The sequence below is a fragment of the Phyllostomus discolor genome, chromosome 10, assembly GCF_004126475.2.
Source record: "Phyllostomus discolor isolate MPI-MPIP mPhyDis1 chromosome 10, mPhyDis1.pri.v3, whole genome shotgun sequence".
Classification (NCBI taxonomy): Eukaryota; Metazoa; Chordata; class Mammalia; order Chiroptera; family Phyllostomidae; genus Phyllostomus; species Phyllostomus discolor.
In genome coordinates, this window is record NC_040912.2 from 74,798,712 (window position 1) to 74,822,235 (window position 23,524).

Here is a 23,524-nt window from a genome sequence, read left to right on the forward strand (position 1 = left end):
TGCTTCTGAATGAGCAGAGCCCATTTGGCTGCTATGAAAATTCTCAAATACTTGATGGCTTGTTAAATTTTCATTACCTAATGTGCATTAATTTAGATACAATAGCTCTGTTGCTAGGAGCAGAGTTAGGCAAGGAAGAGCTTGGAGTGCAGACCATTTGTGCCACAGGCGTCAGGCACGTGCAGAGCTTAATGTCCTCAGAGGGAGTTTACAGTTCTGTTGTCTGGGCTGAAAACCTCAGAAATTCTGACATCCAGTGACTGTCACCCCAGCATATGCGATGTGATATTTTGATGCTTGCTTACTGTATCATCTGTTTAAGTAGCTTGAGAGACTAAAAGAATTGGAAGGCGCTTAGCTCCTCTGTAGCTCAGAGCTCTGGGGGTTGAAATGTCCATATTTGGTACCTTTGCAGATAGAATGCATGTGCTTTGTGTGGGTGCATGAAAAAAATTTAAATACTGCTATACAGTTTCATGTTTTTATGGCTTCTGTAATTATTCATGCTGTCATGATATGGGATTGGCCAGATTTTCCAGACTGGGAACAGGAGCCATGTGCCCAGGTCCTGGCTCATCCCTGAAAGCTCATAGAGCGGGGCTTGCTGTACTGGTACCAAAAAGGCTGCGGTCGTCTCCTCATTAAGAAACAGCGAGCTCCAAGTCTGTGTAACCCATTGAAGACGGAAGATGAACTCCTTTGGGTTTCCTGGGAAAGGGCTTTCGGGAATATATCACATAACCTGAGAGTCAGTTTTCTTCTTAATAAAAATTAAAGGTTAAATTAACCTCCATAAAAGGTTAGTATTGGTCTTCTCTTCATTTCCCGTGGCAGGAAGAGGAATTCTCATGTCCCAGAGAAGGGGTGACATTTTCATTTCAAAGCACCTTCCTGACTCATATATCAACTGATTGCTTAGTAACTGGGAAGAGGGAAACAGAGAATCAATGAGAATGTTCTGGAAACTTTTGACTAATTATATTTCTTCTATGGAAGTTACATGGATATCTGGTCTGTGTCATGGTTTTGGACATGTCTAATTTTATAGGGTTATTTGCTTAGTTTGTCGTCTGCTAGACTGTGTCCTAAACCAGAGAGAAAGAAACATTTACCTGAAACCCATTACTCTTCTAAGGACTCTTTTCTTCTTTTCTCTACCAGGATACCCAAAAAGCAAAGCAGTTCCTGCCCTTTCTCCAGCGGGCAGGTCGTTCTGAAGCTGTGGTGGAATATGTCTTCAGTGGTTCTCGTCTCAAGCTATATTTGCCAAAGGAAACTTGCCTTATCACCTTCTTGCTCGCAGGTAAGTCTTTGTGTTGTTACATGTTACTCTGAAAATTCTTCCTGGAGCTCAGAAGTCATCCCTGGAGGTCACGTGTGCTTCTTTCCCTTGTGTCGTAGATAAAACCTGGAGTCCGCCTAGGTGCTTTCATCTCTAATTGAGATTTGAACACAAAATTTCTAGATTTGATCCCAGTGTCACTCCAGACCCAGCACTGGGCCCTTTCCCTGTGCCTCTTTTCCACCAACCACAGGACAGTACATATCCTCATACAGCCTGAGTGAGAGGAATTGCAGACATAGAAAAATATCGATGGTAGAATTCTCACAGTTGGCATTCCCTATCTGGAATAGACCACCCCTGCCATGTTCGTCATGGGCAGATGACGGAGGACCTGAGACACCCTGCCCTTGTAGCTCCCCAGGCAGTGCCTATTGTCTTTTATTCTTTTCAAATGTCATTAGGGTCCAAATCCTTTATGAAACCGCAGACGTGACATTACCTTCACAGGCTCCTGCATCTATCGTGTTTGTCTGTTGCACTAAGGTTGGCATACCAGGCCAAGCCTTCCTTTCTTTGCTGCCTGAATGTACATCTTCCTTATCCCATCCTTTCTAGTAGCTGAATATTTCACAACCAGCAAGACTATGTGTGAACTGTGCTGTGTGAGCAGTTTATATTTATGTACTCCAGGGGCAAATTTCTTCATTTCTTCCCTACTGGCAAATAATAACTATTTAGTTCCAGTTAGGACTTTGAAGAAACTGTGGTCTTTAAGAGAAAGTGTCATTTTCAACAGCCTCTACCCCACCCCATACACACAGAAACATTCACTCCCTCACAAGGGACATGCTTTTGAGTTCTCCCAAAGCACACTGCATTTCTAAGGCTGTCGTGTTGCCTCAGCACTGCTCTTGGATTCTTAAAAAGAATTTGCCATGGTGGAGAAGAGATGGGCCCCATGCTTGCTGTCCCTGCCAGATTGCCTCAGCCTCCTTCTCCTAGAAGGCACCGATAGTTTCTTTGGTTAAGGCTCTCCCTCCGTCCCCAATTAAGTGGATTTGTTGTGTGAGATGAATCACTACTGGACACATGACTGTGAAGCTCACTGCTGCTGCTGGGCCGTCACTTCTGGTTGAGTCTCTCTCGCACACTCTTAAAAGGTTAATGATCACTCCACAGCTCTGCAGGCTTTCTGAAGGGACTAATTGAAGCCTGACACGAAGCTCAGGGGCAGCTGAAGAAAAGATAGACCGCGACAAATCACACCTCACTGGAGGGCTGCAGTGCTTGTGTTTTTGCGAATGTGAGCTGTACAGAGGGGCCACATAGAAGTGTACGAGAGTCCTTTCATGTAGCCATTTGTACTCTTAAAATTTCTGTAGCACCACCCGTACTGGTGTGGCTCAGTTGGTTGGAGCGTCGTCCCACAAAGCGAAAGATCACCTGTTCGATTCCTGGTCAGGGCACATACCTGGGTTGTGGGCCTGGTCCGCTGTTGAGGGGCGTGCTAGAGGCAACCAATTGATGTTTCTCTCACACATCAATGTTTCTCTCCCTCTTTCTCCTTCCCTTCCCCTCTCTCTAAAAATAAATAAATAAAATCTTTTTAAAAAGATTTCCATCACAGAGAAGTTTCATATCAGTAACTGCTTATTACAGAGTTTGAGGTATACAGGGTCTGGCACAAGTAATGCCCCTTTTTTATTATAGAAACTTTTATTAAAAAATTATAAGTATGTAATTCTATAACATAACAATATCGCCCTCAAGCACACCATACGACATTTTAGGTGAAATATTCAAACTGCTGTCCATCTTGTGCAAGGCATTCATGCACCCTGCCGATAACCACACTCAAGCAAGCCTTACTTCTGCCAGACCCTCTGTGTCATCTTATCCTTTGCTAAATACCTGCCAAACAAGAGCATCTTTTGGCATTGTAGAACTTCACCCAGGGCAGTGAAAGAGAAACAGTATTCTTTTTTCTGGGAAACTTGGCCACAGATCTGTAAGGGAAGAAAACACTGTAATTCTGGCTTATAAGCTCAAAACTACCTGAATGGAGCCTGTTTGGAGCTTTGGACATATCTGGGCAGGAGTTTTCCTGCAGAAGCCTTGGTTGTGCTTTACCTAAACACAAGCAGTCTGATCACTTGGCTCAGCATCAGCCAGTCCTCTGTGTCCTTGGCATTACTCTAAGCTTTACAACGCAAAAGGCATTGTCTGAGTTCACTTGCATTCTGAAAGATAGATTACAGAAGCAAATACACGATAAAAATATAAGCTTTTACATTTGTCTCCTGCCATACTATATGCAGTTATATTGTACATCTTCTGGCTTCTTTAGAAACCTGGCAAGGATACAGGACATTGAAAAGTCGTAAGAGAAAGCAGATCTCGGTTTGAATCATGGCTCTACTTTGCATAGGCAGGGGACCTGGGGAGATTACTTACCCACTTCAAACCTGAGTTTATATGTCAGTTAACTGGAAAGAGTATCAGGTCTCTCAGGATTGTTGTAAGAGTTTAATGAGATGAGAAAAGGGGTTCAGAACAAGCCTACCATAAGTAGATCAGTACGTGCATCTCCTTCCTCATTCCCTTACAAAGATTTTGTGAGCTCGTAACCACAACTGTCCTTCACTCTTGTATGAATTAACTGTAGGTCAAAGTCTCCACGGTAGAGCCATAGTTATCTACTGATGGAAACAAATCATGGAAAGGAGCTGTTCTAGTCTCCTTATGGGCAAGTCACTGAAAGGAAGGCTGTTGGCGTTTCCCTTTGAGACTTTGGAGCAAGGAGCTCCATATCATCCTTGTAAGACTGGTTCCTAGGTCTCAGGAAACTCTAGAGGAAAGACAGACATGTAAACAAACTGCAGTGTTGGGCACTAGGTGAGATAGTAGAATCATTTGCAAGGCATAGAAGCAGCACAAAGAAGGGAATGATTGGTTATTTAGCTGGGGATCAAGGAATGTTTCCCTGAGGATCTGATACCTGAGCTGTGTATTGAAAGACAAATATAAGTTTGCAGTGTGGGGGGAGGGGACATGAGGAGGTGGAGAGGTCTAGGTAGAGATAACAACATGTGCAAAGCTGTAGGGATATGATATATCCTGATGTGTCCACTTTGGTACCAGTGGAGTATAAACTGAGGCGAGGGATGTTGGGATGAAGCTGGAAATGCAGGTAGGAGCTAGTCTTCTTGGGTTAAGAAAGGTCATTCTGGTGGATACATTGGACTAAATGGGGCTGGGGGTCGGGAGAACAGTTAAGAGGCAAGAGGCATAGAGGCCTGAAATCTGGCAGTGAAGAAGGGAAGACATTGAAAAATACTTCAGAGGGAGACTTGAGAACTTGAGGAATGACTGGATATGTTTGGTCAAGGATAGGAGATGATGTTGAAGTGTAGGAAAGCAAGTAAAGCATCCAAGCTTGAGTGATTGGGCAGACCAATGATGTCCAAAGGCAACACAGAAGTAAGAATAGGTTTCAGGAGAAATCACTGGTTTGGTTTTAGACATGTAATATCTAAGGTATCCATGGGAATGTCCAGGTCAGTGGAGGGGCCTGGGCATATTATCCATGTGGGGAGCAATCAGCAGATAGGCAACAGTTCAGACAGTTTCTGTGCCTAGAGGACCAGCTTAGGAGGAATAAACACCCTGGAGAACTTTCATCCTGCGGGGAGCAGGCCAAGCATTCATACATGGTTGGAGAAAACACAGTCAGAGGATTAAAAGGAGAACCCCAAGAGAGTAGTCTTCTGGAAGCTGAGGGAAGTTAGAATTCCAAGGAGTTAGCAGTGTGAGATTTTACTTAAAAGATCAAGTAGGTAAAAACATTAAGTTATTTTCTTATTTATCAATTAGTAAGTCAGAGATGACCTTTGTGAGTGCAATTTCGTCAGAGTTGATTCAGCCAAAGGCAGATTACAGGCAGTTGAGGGAAAATGTGGGAAATAAGGAACAGATTTAAAAATTGACTACTCTTCACAAAAATCTAACAGAGAATGGAAAGGGAATGCTGAAAAGGAAAGCTAAAGGGCCAGGGTGACAGTCTAAGGATGTCAGTATTCGAGTACTTTTATAACTAATTCTTATTCAAGATTGGGACAGAATGTGGCATGTATACTTGGAAAAGCTATTTGATATACCTGTGGCTTTCATAATACCAATCACAGAATGTAAAAACTCAACAAATCTTGGCAAATGAGAATATTAAAAAGATGGAGTGAGAAAATATCATAGGGAACATGAGTACTGGTCTGATTTCTGAGGAGAAGGAACTAAGAAAGGATGTAGGGAAATGATTAAGAGACTACTGACCTGGAAGAGATGGAATGAATAAGATGGATGGAGAGCATGGCTGGGGAGAGTATCCTCCGAGAGAGATGGGCCCCGTGGTTCCCTGAGACCACCTGCCGTGCGGAGGGTGAGTGGAGGAACAAGCACATATTCATGCTGTGGAGTTTTCGCCTAGACAGTGATCCTCGCGGCACAGCTTCACAGCTCTCTGTGGGAGACTTTCCACACCATGTAAGTAAGAATGGCTGGAACCCGTGTCTCTGCAGCCAGGAGAGAGGTGAGATTGTGATTCTCAAGGGGAAAGGCAAGATAATTGTTCAGCAGTCTCATGTGTGATGCTCTCATTAATCCCAGACTTTTGGAGAGCCCTCTGGACTTCAAGGTGGGGTGGACACTTTCCATTTTTACGTGGCCTTTTTTGGGCAGACGGCCCCACAGCTTGATAGGGAGTGGCATTTGGCCCAAGCCAGCTGGCCTCTCTGTCATGGTTCCTGCACCCCTGTACGTGGAATGATTGTTTGGTCAGATGGGATAGCAGGTGGGGCTGGGCAACGTCAGCTGTAGCTAACAGGTTAGTGCCTCCTGAAGGCTCTTGCCCTTCAGTCCTTTGAGCACCTGGCTTAGGTTTGGTTTGGTCGGTGAGCAGGCGACCTTACCCTGTCAGAACTGAGACTGCTCAAGGTCCCTCTGCCTGCTGCTGTGGCCTCCTCCTGCACACGCTTAGTGCAGTCTCAGAGGCACTCAGTCAGTTCTTGTCCTGAGTGAACAGGAAGTCAAGATCCCGGGCAGCCTGCATTTGTTTAAAAGCATTCTTTTTCCTCATCTAGTATTTAGTGAGTTCCATTTCCTTTCATTAGAACAAAAACAGTTTACTGGCAGTCTTTATTTTTAGTTTACTTTCGTTTGTCATGTGTGTCCATTTTACTTAGTTTTTTGTCTAAAGGGATTCTGAAGCATATATTGGTAAATTGCTTGGCCCTTGAGTCACATTTTTACTTAATAGCACCAGCAAGCATGGAGTGTGTGTTTTATTGCTGCAACTTTGTATTGCATTCTCTTATTTGCATTTCTTTCTTAGCTCTGGGGTATCTGGGTCATGCTGAGGGCACAGTTCAGGAAGTTGTCCTGTTGGCTAAGCATAGCAGGTATCAAGTTAGTACCTATAAACCAAATGCCTGAAATGGAAGAGAATCATCAGAGGTTTCGGTGCAGTGTACATAGTCTAGGAGTCTCGTATCAGATTTGGAGTCTTCTCCTAACTTGCTGAGTGGGCACACCCCATTTGCATTTCCATGTTTTAAAGGTCAGACAGCAGTATGTGTGAGGAGCTGTGGACCAAGGCAGGTTTGGGGTGGGGAGAAAGGATGTCAATCACCTTGTGTGGAACTCATAACACAAAGCACCTAGAAGGCAGCATCACCTGGCAGGGGGGGTCCCATGTGCATCACAGCCAGGGGCTTACCATTAACCAGTTATCTAGTCGTGAACAAGACTAGGAAATGACAGAGCTGCATTATGACAAGGGAGGCAGTGAGAAAAGGTTCTAAACATCTGGGATTTGATAAGTGGTGGTGGTAGATATGTGGATGGTGAACTAAAGGTTTGGTTGTGAGTCCTCCCACCGTGAATGCCTTTGAGGAAAGCACTTCATTTCCTTCTCTACCTTTAATGTCTCTATCCTACAAAAATATCAGCTTCTAATGAAAGAGCAGAGGGAAGGTAAACAGGAATATCCTCCTCATCTCCTGGCCCCAGGAATGGTGGATCCCCATTGATTACCAGAGCCTAACCAAATTAAGCAATTAAAACCAATGTATGTTTAAGTGAGAAATCCCATTCTGCTATCACAGAGGTGATAATGAATCAGGCCGTTATTGTTGTTGCATTTGCTGGGCTTCTATCCTTAATTAAGCAATTACAGGGTCTACTGATACTTATGAATTCCTTTCCGATGCTTTAATTGAATTGCAGCTTAATGGATATTTGTGAAGTGAGGTATTCTTTCTCTTGGGACTTCCCAGTTTGAGTCTGTCTCCACCGCCTACTTACTTTCAGTTGGGTCCCATTACTGGAAATGGGCAACTTGACATGAGATTTTCCAAAGCTGTTCTAGTTCCCCGCTGTTAAAGATATCATTATATGAATTATACAAATTATGTTCTTGTCAGGAGATCCTGGATCATCACTTGTAGGCATTAGCACAATAAACTGGTTTGGGGAGCCCTTTTTTTATTAGGCCAAAATTTTTGCAAACCCACTACAAGAAAGGCATTCTTTGATAGATGATAGATGGTATGAAATTAATGAGATGGTTCCTGTTTTCTTGAATAGCTCTTAGTTCAGTGTCAACAACCATATGAAAAACTTGAACAAGGAAAAATAACAATGAGTTATGAAAAGTAGATGCAGCATCATGAGAGTGCAGTTAAAAGCACAATTAATTGGGGAATGGAAAAGACTTCCCAAGGGAGACGGCGTTTGAGGATCCAAGAAGATCTGGAACATTTTCTTTTCGTAGGCTGGCTATGATTCGTCTAGGCAAAAACAACTTAGCTGTATCCTTAGTTCTAGGGACAAGTTGCCTAAAAGAAATGGATGTACTCACCAGCCATTTTGCTCTCTGCCTTTGTACGGGCATGTAAATCTTCTCAGCTCTCCTGCCACTGCGTGTGCGGGCCTCTGCCCTCAGCTCCCAGTCTGCAGGCACACTAGACTGTCACCCACTGGTCACGTGGAGGAAAGTGCAAGCCTACCATTAGAGCCTGATTATCTCCCATCTTTAGATCGTGAATCATCCCAGAATGAGCTTCATCGTGCTTGTGGGTCATTCAGTTGCATGGCTATTTTAATAATAGTTTTATTTCCACTAGGCACTATGCTGGGAATATAGAAATGCATAAGATAGAGTTCCAGCCTTCACAGAGTTGTTCTTGTTACTGAATATATAAACATAAGAAAAAAATACATTTTTGAGATGGGTAAGAGCAAAAGAAACATGCCTTAAATGCGATACAAATGAAGACAACTCAGATTTTTATAAAACAATAGCAGTAAATATTGTGATATTTTCAGAAGGACTATAGTCTTGGTCCATAACCCAGAAGTGCAGGATCCAGAGGGGGCAGAGTCAAGTGCTGGCTCAGCCTGGCTCAGAGCACGCCTGGAGTGTGGTAGTCCATCTGAGGACCATTCTCTGAGGAAGGACAGACATCAGCGCACTGCAGAAGGTTCAGAGGAGAGTGACCAGGATGGTAAGAGATCTAAATGCCAGTAGGCCAAGTAGTAGGGATCAAAGGAGACTTCCAGGACGTAGTGGAATATTTTAGGGTAAAACGGGGCAGAGATTCAAGTAGTACAAATTTTTTTCTGGTTGAAAGAGTAAGAAATAGAGACATCTATGAAAATAGTATTTGTTTGGTATGTTTTAACGTCTCTCCTGCTCCCCTGTTAATGTCGGTCAGACCATCCTGCACACCTTGGTGTGATGCTGGGACCAAGAGGTGAGGGAGGGACAGTCCTAGTGGTCGTACCACCTTCTGTCGAGAAAGTCTGAGGATGGCGCAGCCTCCTAATTGAGGTATTTAGCACGTACTGTCTCAGCTGGGTTTTCTGTGCCAAGAAAAGAAAGATGTTGACATATCTTAGCTCTTGCATGGTAGGCCCATAGATTGCCTGTGGATGGACAGGTCAAAGTTAAATGAACTCCCAAGTCCTAAGTCCTCTGACTTCTCCCTTTTACCATTGCTTTTTACTCTTCCTTCTTCGGAGTTTTTCAGATGAGACTGGGGGTATTATCCTGGATAGGATCAAGCCCATTCTGTACAGAGCTAATAAGAGCCAATGGAGTATAGTTGGAACAGTTAGACCTCTGGACTTCTTTCTCCCTAAGGGTTCCTTTTCCTTTCCTTCTCGTCCCCTTCTACGTGAAGGTTTGTTTTTTGTTTTTTGTTTTTGTTTTTTAGTCTGTTAAAGGTTATCTGGGACGCCTTCCATCTGGTGGGCATTGGGGGGTTGGAGAGAAAGGAATGGGAAGCTTACAGCATTTTGATGGGCTCCTCTCTGCAGGACTCTTTCCAATACCAGCACCTGTCTTTGGTTGTGCCAGATGTTTCAGTTCTAGTCCTGTTCTTATGGTTTTCCCAGAAAAATGCATTTCACTGTCCCATTTTTCAGTGCCATCTCATCAACCTGTTGGCATTTCCCAGCCACCATTTAGTAGTAGTAGTGGCAAGCAGCACCATTCAGTATTGGGCTACTCACCCCTACCTCTGCCCTGTGGGTTATCTGTCTGACCAGCTGAATAGTAGAGGATGGCAGGATCCGGATGCAGGAGAGGGAGTGTAAGTGGTGTGGTCATTTGAAATTCAAGAGAAATGCTTGGAAACCATGTGATGGGCAGCCCTGGGGTGAACAGTGCCTACTACCTATAATGGGTCCCCAGCCTCTGGGCTGCAGACCAGTAGTGGGAGTACAACAGGAGGTGAGCTTGAGTGTAATGCACTTGGATCATCCTGAAACCATCTCTCCCCACCCCCATTGCCCCATCCGTAGAAAATTGTCTACCACAAAACTGGTCCCTGGGTGCCAAAAAGGTTGGAGACCGCTTTCCTATAAGACTAATCTTGATTACTATGGGAACCACCTCTTAACATCCCCCTTTCAAACAGAGATATGAGGGAGTTAAAAAGTAATTCTTCATCATTGTCAAGTGTCTTTGCCCCAAACCCAGGTCTTTGCTCGCCTTAGATTCCTTTCAGAAAGTTTTTTCTGAGGCTTCCCCAAACTAATGGGCTAGATTTGCAAGTGTCTTCCTGGCTTTTTAGATAAATTTTGAATGAATTAGAACACACTGGGTGTCCAGAGTGGGCAGCCAGCCCAAGCATACCCTCCTTATAGTGCCCTGAGGGAGCACTGTGGGTTTTAACTCAAGGAAGTGGTAGGACCATTGGCCACAGAATGTCCTTCCTCACACCCCTGTGTGTGAGGGGCTCTGAGGAAACCCAGGGAGTAGCTCTCAGCCTCAGTGCCTTGGTTTTGGTCCCAGATTCTGATACAGGGCTGCCAGTACAGACCTCGTAGGAGCAAGAACAGTTCACAGAAGTTCCTTTCATATTTGGAATGCCTCTGAAACACACAATCACATTCTCCCTCAGTCATGTTTTTTCACCATTACAGCTTCTTCCCATTTATTTAAACTACCCACTTATCTAGACCTCATAAATATGTGGTTTCTTTTTTAACCACCCTTGACCTGTGATAAAATAAATGTTATCTATATCTCTCTTCAGTGGCCTTTGATTTCTGGATAAACAACTCCCTGCAAGGTTGGCTTATCAGCTTCTAAGTGAGCTTTGAAGAAAGCTTTTTAAATATATTCTATTGATTATGCTATTGCAGTTGTCCCATTTTTTTCTCCCCTATATTCCCTTCCACCCGTACCCCCCCCCACCAGCATTTCCCATACTATTCTTAACCTCCCCCTGTCTATTTTGTACCTACCATTTATGCTTCTTATTCCCTGTACCTTTTCCCCCATTCTCCCCCTCCCACTGAGAACCCTCCATGTGATCTCCATTTCTGTGAATCTGTTCCTGTTCTAGTTGTTTCCTTAGTTCATTTTTGGTTTTGTATTTTTAGGTTTGGTTGTTGATAGTTGTGAGTTTGTTGTCACTTTACTATTCATATTTTGGTCTTCTTCTTTTTCTTAGATAAGTACCTTTAATATTTCATATAATAAGGGCTTGGTGATCATGAACTCCTTTAACTTGACCTCATCTGAAAAGCACTTTATCTGCCCTTCCATTCTAAATGAAAGCTTTGCTGGATAGAGCAATCTTGGATGTAGGTCCTTGCCTTTCATAACTTGGAATACTTCTTTCCAGCCCCTTCTTGCCTGTAAGGTCTCTTTTGAGAAATCAGCCAATAGTCTTGTGGGAACTCCTTTGTAGGTAACTGTCTCCTTTTCTCTTGCTGCTTTTAAGATTCTCTCCTTGTCTTTAATCTTGGATAATGTAATTATGATGTGCCTTGGTGTGTGTGTCCTTGGGTCCAACTTCTTTAGGACTCCCTGAGCTTTTCTGTTTAAGCTTTCTGGGTTCTCTGTAGCTTGCTTTATTGTATCAGGTTGGCCAAAGAGTCCATTACGTTTTTTTCTCCATACGATGGCTCTTGTAGTGTTTAGTTGTCTAACTTCATTCAAAACATATTTGTTAGATTTTATTGTGACTGCTGTTGTATCAGTGTGCATTTTAAAAAAAAACTTGTCAAAATTGGTAAATTTTTGTACAGCCATTTTAATATTGAAGGTGGAAGAAGATACATAGCATTTTCAGCCTGTTGTGGTTTATTATTTCAAGAAAGGTAAAAACGCAGCTGAAATGCAGAAAAATTTTTGTGCGGTATACAGAGAAGGTGCTATAACTGATCAAATGTGTCACAAGTGGTTTGCAAAGTTTCTATTGACATTTTAGCCAAATAATTCTTTGCCATTAGAATGTCTTATGCATTGGAAGATGTTTAGCAGCATCCCTGGCCTCTACCCATTAGAAGCCTATAGTGGGAGATAGCTGACATACTCAGAATATCCAAATCAATATAGTTATTGGTGAAAATAAAAAGAAATGTCTTTTATGGAAAAAAATGTAACAGACTTTTTGGCCACCCCAATACTTAGGCTGTGCAATAGCAGTCCTGAATAAACCTCAGTGACTCCCATGCTTAGCTTCACTGTATGTAGGAAGCTACTTAAATACACTAGTTAGTCTGCGATGGGTAGAGAAGTTCCTATTTCCCTGCCCTGGTGTGCCTCCTTTTTCTGATCTTGTACATCTGCTAGTGATTTTTCTAGGGTTAATTTGGGTGTTTTTATTTTTAAATTGGAACATGGTGTCTGTCTCTTCTCTGTGTTTTGGATGCAGCCCCTGTGCTAGGCATGCGGTTATTAACTCCACTGATATACCAGTTCGCTCATTAGCATTTGCATTTTAAATTACCAGTTAGAGCAGACGACATTTATGCTATATTTGTACCATTGCCTTCTTCATGAATGATGTTGTATGTGCAGGGAATGCAGAAATAACTCCTCTCTGGCCCTGATGTATTTTAGTCTTTATTTCCCTTTTACTCTTGATTCTCATTGTTTGATGGGGAATTTTTTTAAATTCTTTTCCAAGTTTAGACCTATTTGTGAGTACTGCTGATTGGGAAGTGCTAATGACAGACCAGACCTTCATATCAAAATAGGCATATTACGTAGAGTGGCCATCTTTTCCTGTCACGTGGTGCTCCTGGTAGGCAGTCTGCTCTGGTGAGAGAGGAGGGAATTTTCTCCTCTAGTTTGGTGGATGGGGAGACATGGTAGCAAATACTTGTTCTTTCTTGTATTCATTCTTATATCTTTATTTATTTTTTATTTATTTTTAAAGAAAGGGGAAGGGAGGGAGAAAGGGGGGAGAGAAAAACATTGGATAATTGCCTCTTGCATGCACCCCAGCAGGGCACCAAGCCTGCAACCCAGGCATGTGCCCTGACCGGGAATCAAACACTTGACCTTTTGTCTGCTGTGCGATGCCCAACCAACTGAGCCATACCAGCCAGGGCTCCCATCTTTACTTTTTTATAATTCATTAGTCGGCGGTTATTTATTAATATCTGTTATCTCTTGGTGCTGTATGGGAAAAAAGGAAATAATGCATGCCGCTAGAGAGCTTATTTTTAACAAGAAACATTTAGATTACACTACATTACAGAACAGGCTTAAAGATAACAGTGTAAAACCAGCTTAGAAGTGGGCTTCTTTTAGCAAGAGTTGTCAGTAGTTAAGTTCTCTTAGGGCAAGGGTATCAAACTCATTTTCACCAGGGGCCACATCAGCCTCACAGTTGCCTTCAAAGGGAAGAACGTAATTTTAGGACTGTATAAATGTAACTACTCCTTAACAGTTAAGCAAGATCTCAGTGCTGCTGCCAGGTAGAAACATGGTGCCAGGCTGGATAAAACAAGGTGGAGGGCCAGATTCTGACCACAGGCCTTGTTTGCCGCCTGTGTCTTAGGGGAACTGTTCCTGTTAGTGAATGGTGACTTTCGCACCTGGATCACAAGGACTGAGTCAGATGCCCAGTCATGAATCATGGACCTGGGAATGGAGCCTGCCTCGGCTTGGGTGTGCCCAACTCTGCCAAAGCTAGTCTTTGGCTGCTTTTTGGCAGCAGACTCGGTCTCTGACTCGAAAGCAGAGCTCTGGTAGGTAGGTCTGCATTCATGCCAATGTCTGTTTCTTTGTGATACTGAATTTTGGTTATCTGAGATGTGTTGCAGGGATCCTTCCTCTTGGTGAATATTGACTTAAAACATACCATGAAAAATTCAGGGATGTCACACTGGAAATAGTAGATGTGCATTTTGGGTAAGCAAGCAAAAATTCTGCAATTGATATGAGAGATTTTTATTTTACCCCCTTTTCACAAAGGTCTTTTTCCTTGTAGTCTTTATTTTCTGCTAGTGAGCTGTTGAAATAACCAAGATATGAAAAGGTGCATTTTGAGGCTCATGGTCCAGGTACAGACAATGTGTCAGTTTAGAACCAGACACCATTTCGGTGTGCTGTTGCCACACATGACATTTTATACAATAATAAAAGAAATGATGTGGCAATGGCATTCTAAGCCTACTCTCACGTTGACCCATTTCATGCCTCACAGAAGGCACTGACCTTCTGAGATTGGCCTCACCCTGAACGCTGCCATGTCCTACTCCCTCTGTTCCCTTAGCGAATAGATCTTCCCCATTGGGAATCAGTGCTGGAGGGCCTTTTTCCCTTCATTATGCTACCACTTGAACACTTCCAAATCCTACTTCACATTTGATACAGCCTGTGTATTTCCTTTGATTCTATTAGTCTTGTAAGAATTTCTTGCCCTAAAATCTGCTGATTCAGTTTTTCAAGAAATCCACACCAAGCAGTACAGACTTTGGATTCAGATCTCCAAATGGGGTCTGTAGTCCTGTGCGGGGCCCACAGTCCTGTGAGGGATCCTTCCATTTAAGCATCTAAGAGTTCATATAGAGCTACACCTCACATCATTACATTAGCTCTTTTTTCATAAGTAAAACCACTCATGGGGTTCTTCTGAAAAGTTAATGGGCAAGGCGAAATTGATAAAGAACTGCCCCCTTCCTCTGTTCTTTTCTTCCAAGGAGACAACCTGTGTTTGCTGTGCCCTTTAGTGGCTTCCGTGAGCACCACGCTCAAACACAGGCCTTTGAGCCTGAATCTGTGTTTCTTTGTTTTGTTTTGTTTTTGTTATTTTTTTTCTAGTCTCTATCCTCTTTTGGTCTTTGTGCCTGCTACCTGGCAAAATTGTTCTCCAGAAGCTAAGTTGTACATAACAAGTCAAGCATAGATACCATGGAGATGATTGGGTCCCAGGAGACTTCAGAGTGGCAAGACAGAACAAGATATGTAGTTGGCTGGTGCCACCTGTGTGGTCAGATCAAGGTACATTTGGGTTGTATGGTGACAGGCATCTAGATGGCACTCAGAGTGTTTGTTCAGTAGCATTTATAAACACTACCTAACGATGCTAATGGAAGCCGAGGAATCCCACAGACTGTCTTTCACGCTGTCGGTACATTTGTTATCCAGGTGAAGGGCTGATTGCTGCCAGTCATTCCTCATCCTGCTGAGCTTGGTGCTCCAGAGGAGGAGAGATGAGGTTGACTGCGTTCCCCCAGCTGCCAGACCATCCAGCCCTCTTGCGGTTCTCTGCTTCTTCCTCCACTGTATCGTTGGCTTCCAACAGAAACCTTGAATTAAGTGAGTTAGGAATAAACTGCTTGAATGAGTTTGCGCAGATAGCTTCTCTCACCAACTATCTGAAGTGCTTTTTGAAATACACGGGAGCCCTTTGTAAGCTGCTTTATAAGCTGTGAAGTCCATTGTTGCTGCTCTCTGCAGCCAGCGTGTCTCTAACCCAAGTAATGTCGACTTGGCTCCAGGCCAGGGCTTGGGATTGGAAACTCGAGTAAGCAGCAGCTGTTGCAGGTTGGAGGATTTGCAGAAATTGAGATCGCTGTTCCCAGATATTGGCACTTGCCTGGTGATGAATGACCGCGTCTGTGCGGGCAAACTCTGTATGCTTTCCTTCGGCCTTTTCTTCTCAGCACTCTATTGTGGTGCCTGCTCAATGGCCCCATTGTGGAGGAGGGTGACTAAATGGAGGGGTGAGTGGCCTGCCTCTACCGCCATCCCCTTCCTCAATTGGCTTAAATGGAGACATTAATAATAGCTCTTTGATCCCCTGAACTGATTCTTGGGGCAGGAATTTTGTGGCACATAGCACAGATGTCAAGGGCTAAGAATCCAGCCTCCAGAGGGTAGAGGCATGGATTCACCTGAAAGAGAGTGACATGAACCTTGGTGTCCTTTTGCCTTAACCACTCATCTCCCACATTAGCTGGGGAGGTAAGACCAAAGACCAGAAAAGGTCTATTCTGACAAAGTCATTAATCGTTTGTGTTCATTTCTGATAAGATTGCCCAAGTGGAATTTTTAGGGTGTGATGCCTCTTTGTATAATTTCCTTTTATCACATATAGTCATGCATATTCATATATGCATATACCAAAACACTGTTACAACGCCATCTTCCTAGAGATTAAACTGCAAAGGAACTGGCCTGAACAACCTCTGTTAAGAGACTTTGATTCTCCCAACTGCAGCCTCCATCATCACTCTCTCATATCACCTTTTGTTTTCTTTATAGCACTTGCCACTATCTGAAGTTACCTAGTTTATTTATTTTTGTTTTTATGTATTCTTTGCCTCAACAGGATATAAGGTGCTTGAAGGCAGGGAAATTGTCTTTCCTGTAACTGCTGAACCCTGGAATAGTGCCTGACCCAGAGTCAACATTCACTGGATAGTTCTTAGATGAATGAATGAACACTGATTCTGGGCTAACACTTGGCTTATTTTAAAATTCAGCAAGCAAAGTGACAACACCATTCCCATGGAGAAAGTGCTAGAGCCACAGCAGCCCTAAAATGGCAAACAGGCCCCAAACTCTGCTTGGGATTAAAACCTGGAACTCTTCCTGAAGTCACATAGCCTCTCTGGGCCTTAAATGTCTTCATAGAGAGAGTTGAATTAGGTTTCTTTGGGGTTCTTTCCAGGTCTGAGTCTCTAATAATAATGGCTTTTACTTAATGTGTATTATATGTTGTGGATCACTTAAGTGAGTTAATTTGGACTTCCGACTCCATTAGGTGGATACCATTACCATCCCCATTTCGTGGATGAGGAAACTAAGGCTTAGGAAGCTTAATGAACTTGCTAAATGAATAGAAGAGTACATTTTCTTGATTGTACATGTGCTGACATTTAGAATGCAATGCCCAGATTGACATTGAGCATACTGTTACCAGGGTCTTAACCTCTTCATTTCTCCAGTCCCCTCTCCATTCATTGCATCTGCCAGTGCTTTCTGCTTAGTGAAGTGGACAATGGTAGTGGCCCTCTTGAGGAATTATGATGATGTGAATATGATATTTTAGTTGTTGTTTTAAAGCTTAGATTTGTTTTTTGGCCCCATAGATGACGCCAGTAGGAACACATCTAAGATGAGAGCATGGCTAGGACTTGCGGCTGTGAGGGAGAGACCATGTCAGACCTGTGGGGTGGGTTTATGAGCTGGGGCATTTATGGACAAATTAACTTTACCCCTGAATAAGCAATGTCCTTAGCTAGTTATTACTGCTCTAGCACTTCTAATGGGCCCTGTGCAACCCTTATAAATTATTCAGCTGCTTTACTAATAAAAGGCTAAGCATCTTGCCTAGTGTGTGGTGATATTTAAGTATAACATAGAGGGAACAGGTTAGAGGGACAGAATATTTGCTAACCACCAGGGAACCCTTTTTTCTAATTTGGAATTGAAAGGGTTAAACCTGTCACCTTGAGTAGCACAGTTTTGAGAGATAATGCGTAAAACTGGTGTTGAAATGCTCACATCATAGAGGCTTTCTACTGAGGTTCCCTGGACTGATTGTTGCATCTGATGCAGCTTTCAGAGTATCATGAGTATGGTGATTAAATGTCCCGGGATAGCCTACATTTAAGCATTAGAAGTCGCTGGGGTTTAAAAAAGTAATTCTTGTAACTTTTTATTTTGGAATATCACATTTACAGGGATGTTACAAAAACACGATAAAGGGTGTTTGTGTACCTTGATTGAATTGTTAATGTATTGCCCCATTTATTATCATTGTATCTTTAGAATCAGAAGATTTTTACTAGATTGCGTCTCACCTCTATAAATAGCATAAAATAATTTTTCCATTCCACATAGACATATGTTTTAAAAAATTATGTGGTTACCAAACTTGTTCCCCGGCAGCCACCATGGTGTTGCCCATTTGGAAAGTGAGCTGTGGCCACGGTATGTCCTGGCCTTCTCCACAGAAACTCCTGCTTTCAAGTGCTCTGTTCAGCATTCAGGCCAAGTGGTAAGCCAGTGGAATTTCTTGGTTCAGAAGATACCATGATAGATCTTTGGGGCTCTGTGGCCCAGATGTTTCCAGAGGCGAACCTGAAAGCACTTATGTGAGGTAGTTTATAGCTCTGTCTGGAAGCCACTGGGAACATGCCCCCCTCAGTCTATCTGTATGTTTGCTCTCTGAGGTTGTCGTGCTGCCCCTAGAGGTGATGGGGGCTTTATACTCTTACTTCCTTTCATGTTTCAGTAAATAATGGATCAGATTGAAGCAAAATGATTCATATGTACCACCAAGCATGTTTGGGTTCTGTTTTTTAAAGGTGCTCTGAGACTGTCAGTGATTCCTTGATGAACTCTAAATTTACCTGAATCCTCACCTGCTGCAAGCCACAGGCACCGTGGGAAGCAGACTCTCAAGGCTGAGGCTTCCCACCGTGCCAGCTGAAAAGCATGACAAGTCATGGGAGGGCCCTGCCTGCCTGCCTGCCTCACATTTCATGGCACAGAATTTTAAAAGACTCATCTTTTTTTTTTTTTTTTTTCAACTTTGCACATTCTTACCATATTTGCTTTTTTGCATCCACTGCATCTCATGTCTTCATTGTTTCTTTCAACTTCAGTACGCTTTGTTTTTTTCATCACTGGTGAGTGGCCTCAGTTTTATAACAGCAAAAATTGTCACAATTAATGATACCCCTGTTATTAGCATTTGTACTTCTTAGTCAAGCACTTTGCCCTCATTGCTTTCCATGATCCTGGAGAGGACTTAAATGAGATTGTAACCTTTCACTGCAGCAGGAAATAGCAGAGTTGGGATAGGAAGTCTAATTATAGGGGAATAAAATAGGTGAAAGGTGAGTTTTGAAGTATTTGAAAGGAAAGTTGATAATAGAAAGCTCATTGGACAAGAAATTGGAAGACCTTGTTTCTCACCAGGCTACTGCTCAGGTGTATAGCCTCTAACCAAGCTCACACGGGTGTCTGCCCCTTCTCTGGCTTATTACCTGTACTTGATAGGTTCTACCCCACCATTATTAACCTCCAGGGTACGGTTTTAGCTTTGTGGCCTTGAATTATATTAAATGATAGCAGCTGTTCCCTCAAGCCCTGTAATGCCATGGTCTTATGAACTCTTTCATTTAGTTTTAAATTTTGAGTTTGAAATCAAGTCAGCTGATTAGTAAATTCAGTTGATTGAAATTTTGCTCTGACATAAATGTGATCTGTATGAGTAGGGGATGATACTTAGAAGACAGCAGTGTCTTCCCTTAGTTCATCAGATAAACACTCTTAACTGGATGGGAGCTCAGTTTTGAAGTATCCTGAGCTCAAAGGTGAGCTACCCAAAGGTTAACAGCAATGCCATCAATCCAGTTCTCAGAAGAGCAGTTAGGGCCCTGATGAGATGAGGAACCAGAGGCTTCTAGGATAGCATCAGAGGGAAGTCGGAAAGCTGTGTTGAGTTATCTTACCAGTTTCTTTGGAGCCTCCCAGATGTGGGTTTGGACTTGGGCCCCTACGTGGCCCAACTGTCTTATGTTTCTCATTCTCTTCTTGGTGTGGTTATAAAATCAATATGCTAAGCATTGGCTTTCCCTGGGATTTATTTCTCTTCTTCACGTGCCCATTTTTAAAGCTACAGATTTAAACACAGAAGTTGGGAAATACATAAGTTTCAAATTCTGTTAGAGCGCTGGTTCGCCCACTTCACACATGAGGTATATTAAGGGTTCACCTTTAGCAACAGCCCAATTAGTAACTGCCAATACTGCCTATGTATGGTGTGGGATTGTTCGCAGTTGCTATGAGAACTTTAACTTTTGCATTCCCTGACTCATTTTACATGAACAATGCAAATGTGAAGAGATTTGAAGGGGAGGGATGATAAGACAGGGAGCTGGGAAATAAGTGAAACGCAGTTCTCTCCCCAGTCACCGGGGATGGTAATGCTGTGTGTTCGTATAGTTCTTCTACCTCCTGCCCTCATGGAAGTTTGTTTTCCCTGAATCCTTAAGAAGAAAGTAAAACAGTTTGACCTTTATTTTTATCAAGCTTCAAAGCAGTTCAAGTTCAGTACTTAACAGGAAGATTGCCTTTAACGAGCCATATTTAGAAGAGATGGATTTTAATCTCTCAGTGTTTGAAAGGATGCGAGATGTGCATACACAGTGAGAAACTAACTGTGCAGCTTTAACTGTTGTGTTCCAAACTAAAACACTGTCCTGACAGCATTTAAAAATAAAAAAAAAAAAGACTGCAGGGGTTTCTTTTTTTGTTATTGTTGATGTGTTTGGGTGGCCAAAAAAAAAGCATCTCATCTCTAGCATGTGCCTGTGTGTGGAATCTTGAATTTAAAAAAAGAAAGAAAGAAAGCACCCTTTATACAAGTAGCTCAGAAGTCACTGTTACTTGTTTTGAACTTCATCTGAGAAAGAAATTCCTGTTCCAAACCAAGCTCCCTCCCTGCTCAGGATTTGGCCCCAGTTCAGGGTTAAGCGTGGGTTAGATTCTCTAAAGAAGAAAAAGGTGCTTCCCTCAGCCTTTGTCAGCGGTAATCGCCAGCTGTGTTTGGTGCTCCATCACTTTGTTTTTCTCCCCCTTGTTATTTGGTGGGCCTAGTTTTATGCTGAATAGAAGATAAAGAGTGCTTACTTATCCTTCCCTGTCCCTCTCGTTCTTCCTCCTCTCACTTCACTTAAAAAAAAAAATTGGAATGCCAGGTCAGAAATTCTTGATTCGCAGTTTAGAGCAGAAGCCTTAACCGGGGCCCGTAATCACCAGCACCCGGATGTGAACTGGCTGGTACTGACTACTTGTTGCTGTGGGCAGTAATGTTTCCTTAGAGTTGTGGGGTGGTTCCCTGGCACTTTCAGGTTTTTCTGGAAGCTCATCACTTCCAATGAGTTCTAACATGGTGTCTCAAGCTTGCTCGGTAGGTCTGGATTAAGGCCAGAGATTTTGCAGTTCTAACAAGTTTCCAAGTGATTGATGCCAGTGCTGCTGATTGGCAGACTACTCGTTTGAGTGAGAATGATCTAGACCGCCTTCCTTCCCTCTTTTTTTCCCAAGCTTGGAAATTATGAAATACAAAGCCTTAGCAGCTAAAAAAGCAGGTTTTAGAGCCAATTCCATCTAGTCTGGGTTTAGGCTCCCCCTACTTGCTAGATACGTGAAACTGTTTCCCAATGACTGGAGCGGGGATAGAATGGTGGTGATGTGTGATCGGCACATCATCCCTATGAGGTGCTTCTTAAAGAAACCAGTGACAAGCAGAACCCTAAGTGGCTGTTTTGTGTCCTGATTTGATGCATGACTTGAATTCTAGCTACATAAATGCCATCATCTGGGGAGGCCTCAGCCTTATGACATTCTAGGGTGGTGCTGCACTTCAGCCAGCACTGTCCTTGGCTTTCCTGTCCGTCCATGAAACTAGAACTGTATTTTACCATTCTGTTCTCTGTCCTCCTGCTTGCATTAACCCTTACTTTTTGAGAGGTGGGGGTCCTTAGTGCACCATCTTAGGCCCATCTGTCATTTTGGCCACATCTTATGGAGCTATAATGGATGTTTTCAGTCTTCATCCCTGTACCCTGGTCCTCTGTGTGGTAGAGCTGAGTGGGACAATTAGCCTACACTGAAGGGTACCCGAGCAGTGTTTTCATTAGCAGTGGTAGGTTGCTGGTTAAATTTCAGTTGTATATAAGGTTACAGACTTTTAAGATAGAGAGATTCTGCATCTGCAAAGGAATTCCTTCTAGGGTGTGCAGCTAATTTGTTTGGGACAGAGTATGATGGTTAAAAGTGGAAAATGGAAATGTGGGGCTGAGTTGGTTGAAGAACTTGCCTTAGACCATAGGGCCTTTCACCGGTCCTGGTCCCCTCCTCAGTAGTGAGTGTGGCAACTTCAGCAGATGACCTCAGCTGTTGTCTTGTATTATTGAAAAAAACAAAAAAGCTACTTTCTCTACCAGGGGATCCTTTCGTCTTTATTTGGCTTTATGTTGGCCTGCCTGTTGGAAAATCCATGTTGGCCACATTAAAGTAGCTAGCTTCTTTTCATCCTTCCTTTCTCAGTTTCTCCCATTTTTCCAGGGAGCTTTGACCCCTGGACTACAGTAAGCCCTTCCCCTGCATTATATGTGTTCCCAAAGTTTTCTGCAGTTCCCAACTTTATATACTTCCTTCTGTTTCTCATTGAATGTAGGTCTTCTCCAGTAGACTCTAAACTGTTCAAGAGTTTGCATTGCTGGTCTCTGTTACATCTCCAGTACCTAGTACTGTCCCTGGCACATAGTGGGCACTCAATAAATATGTGCTGAGTAAGTGGAAATTTCATTTACTCCTGAGCCATGCATGCATTATTCAGTGAATAGGAGCAAAAAAGTTATGTATGTTCTTACATACAAGCTCATCATATAGCAGCTGTTGATCTTCAATTCTGTTGAATATTATTTCCAATGTACTTGTGGATTTTTGCTCTGTAGTCAGTTGTGTGGCACCAACATGCATTTCTAAGAGCATATTCTACCTCCAGAAACCAGAGCTATATATAAGTAGAGATCATCACTGATTTTCAAAGGGCGGGCAGCAGCCACAGAGGGGACAAATTGGCAGAACAAGCTCAAGAACAGAAGAGAGCAAACTTCACTGAGACTATTAGCTCCAGGCTGAAAATTAAGAACTCTCAGCTTTCCTCATTTTTTCAGACCCCATGGCCTTAGCAGTCTCTGGAGATTCCTGAGCAGATCCATCAGCCACCACGGAAAGCAGCTATGTTAGATTTTTATGGCTATTTGCTCTAGCTTTCCATGCTAGTAACTCATTGTTGACATGACAGTCTACAGCAATCCAGATTTTTTTCTGAAGCTGCTTATCAAAATTGAAAGTGTCAGAAACCCAATATTTTGAGGCCAGTAATTAATTAGAACATTTTATTTATGTATATGCTTGTAAAACATCTTTATCAATATAATCTTGACCTTTTTTCCAATTATGGGTGACTGTAACACAAGCAAAGCACACAATTAAAGAAGAAAATGCCTGTGATAAGGCATGTGATTCACTCCAGTGTTTCCTCAGCCTCCCGGCCCCAGGGGTCTGCTGAGGGCCCTGTGCTAGAAGGCTCTCTTCCCTCCTGGTGGACTTTTCTCCCTCCAGTTTCACCAACCACACCCTCTTCTCATTTAACAATTCCTCTTCCAATCTTACGTAGTTTCAATTGCATTTCCTCTGTATTTATTCCAACTACTTTTTTTTCCTTCTCCTAAATTTCTTTTTCTCTCCCTGCCCCCTCTCATAGGCAAGGAGGGCAGGCAGGAGATTAATGTCTCTTGTAGGGCTTGCGAACCAGTGCCCTTGCTCACTGCTTTTACATGGATTACTCACTGAACTCTCCCTTAACTCTCTCAACCTGCCCTTTTTTTAATTCATTGTCATGA

The 23,524-nt window shown here is 42.9% G+C and overlaps 1 protein-coding gene across 1 annotated transcript in view; it reads left to right on the forward strand.

Moving 5' to 3' along the window:
• The window catches only part of SND1 (staphylococcal nuclease and tudor domain containing 1), a 419,288-nt gene that overhangs the window by 268,294 nt on the left and 127,470 nt on the right, over positions 1 to 23,524 (forward strand). Inside the window, 1 exon segment of the mRNA XM_028525371.2 lies at positions 1,162 to 1,303. Within this exon segment, the coding sequence (XP_028381172.1) occupies positions 1,162 to 1,303 (142 nt within the window).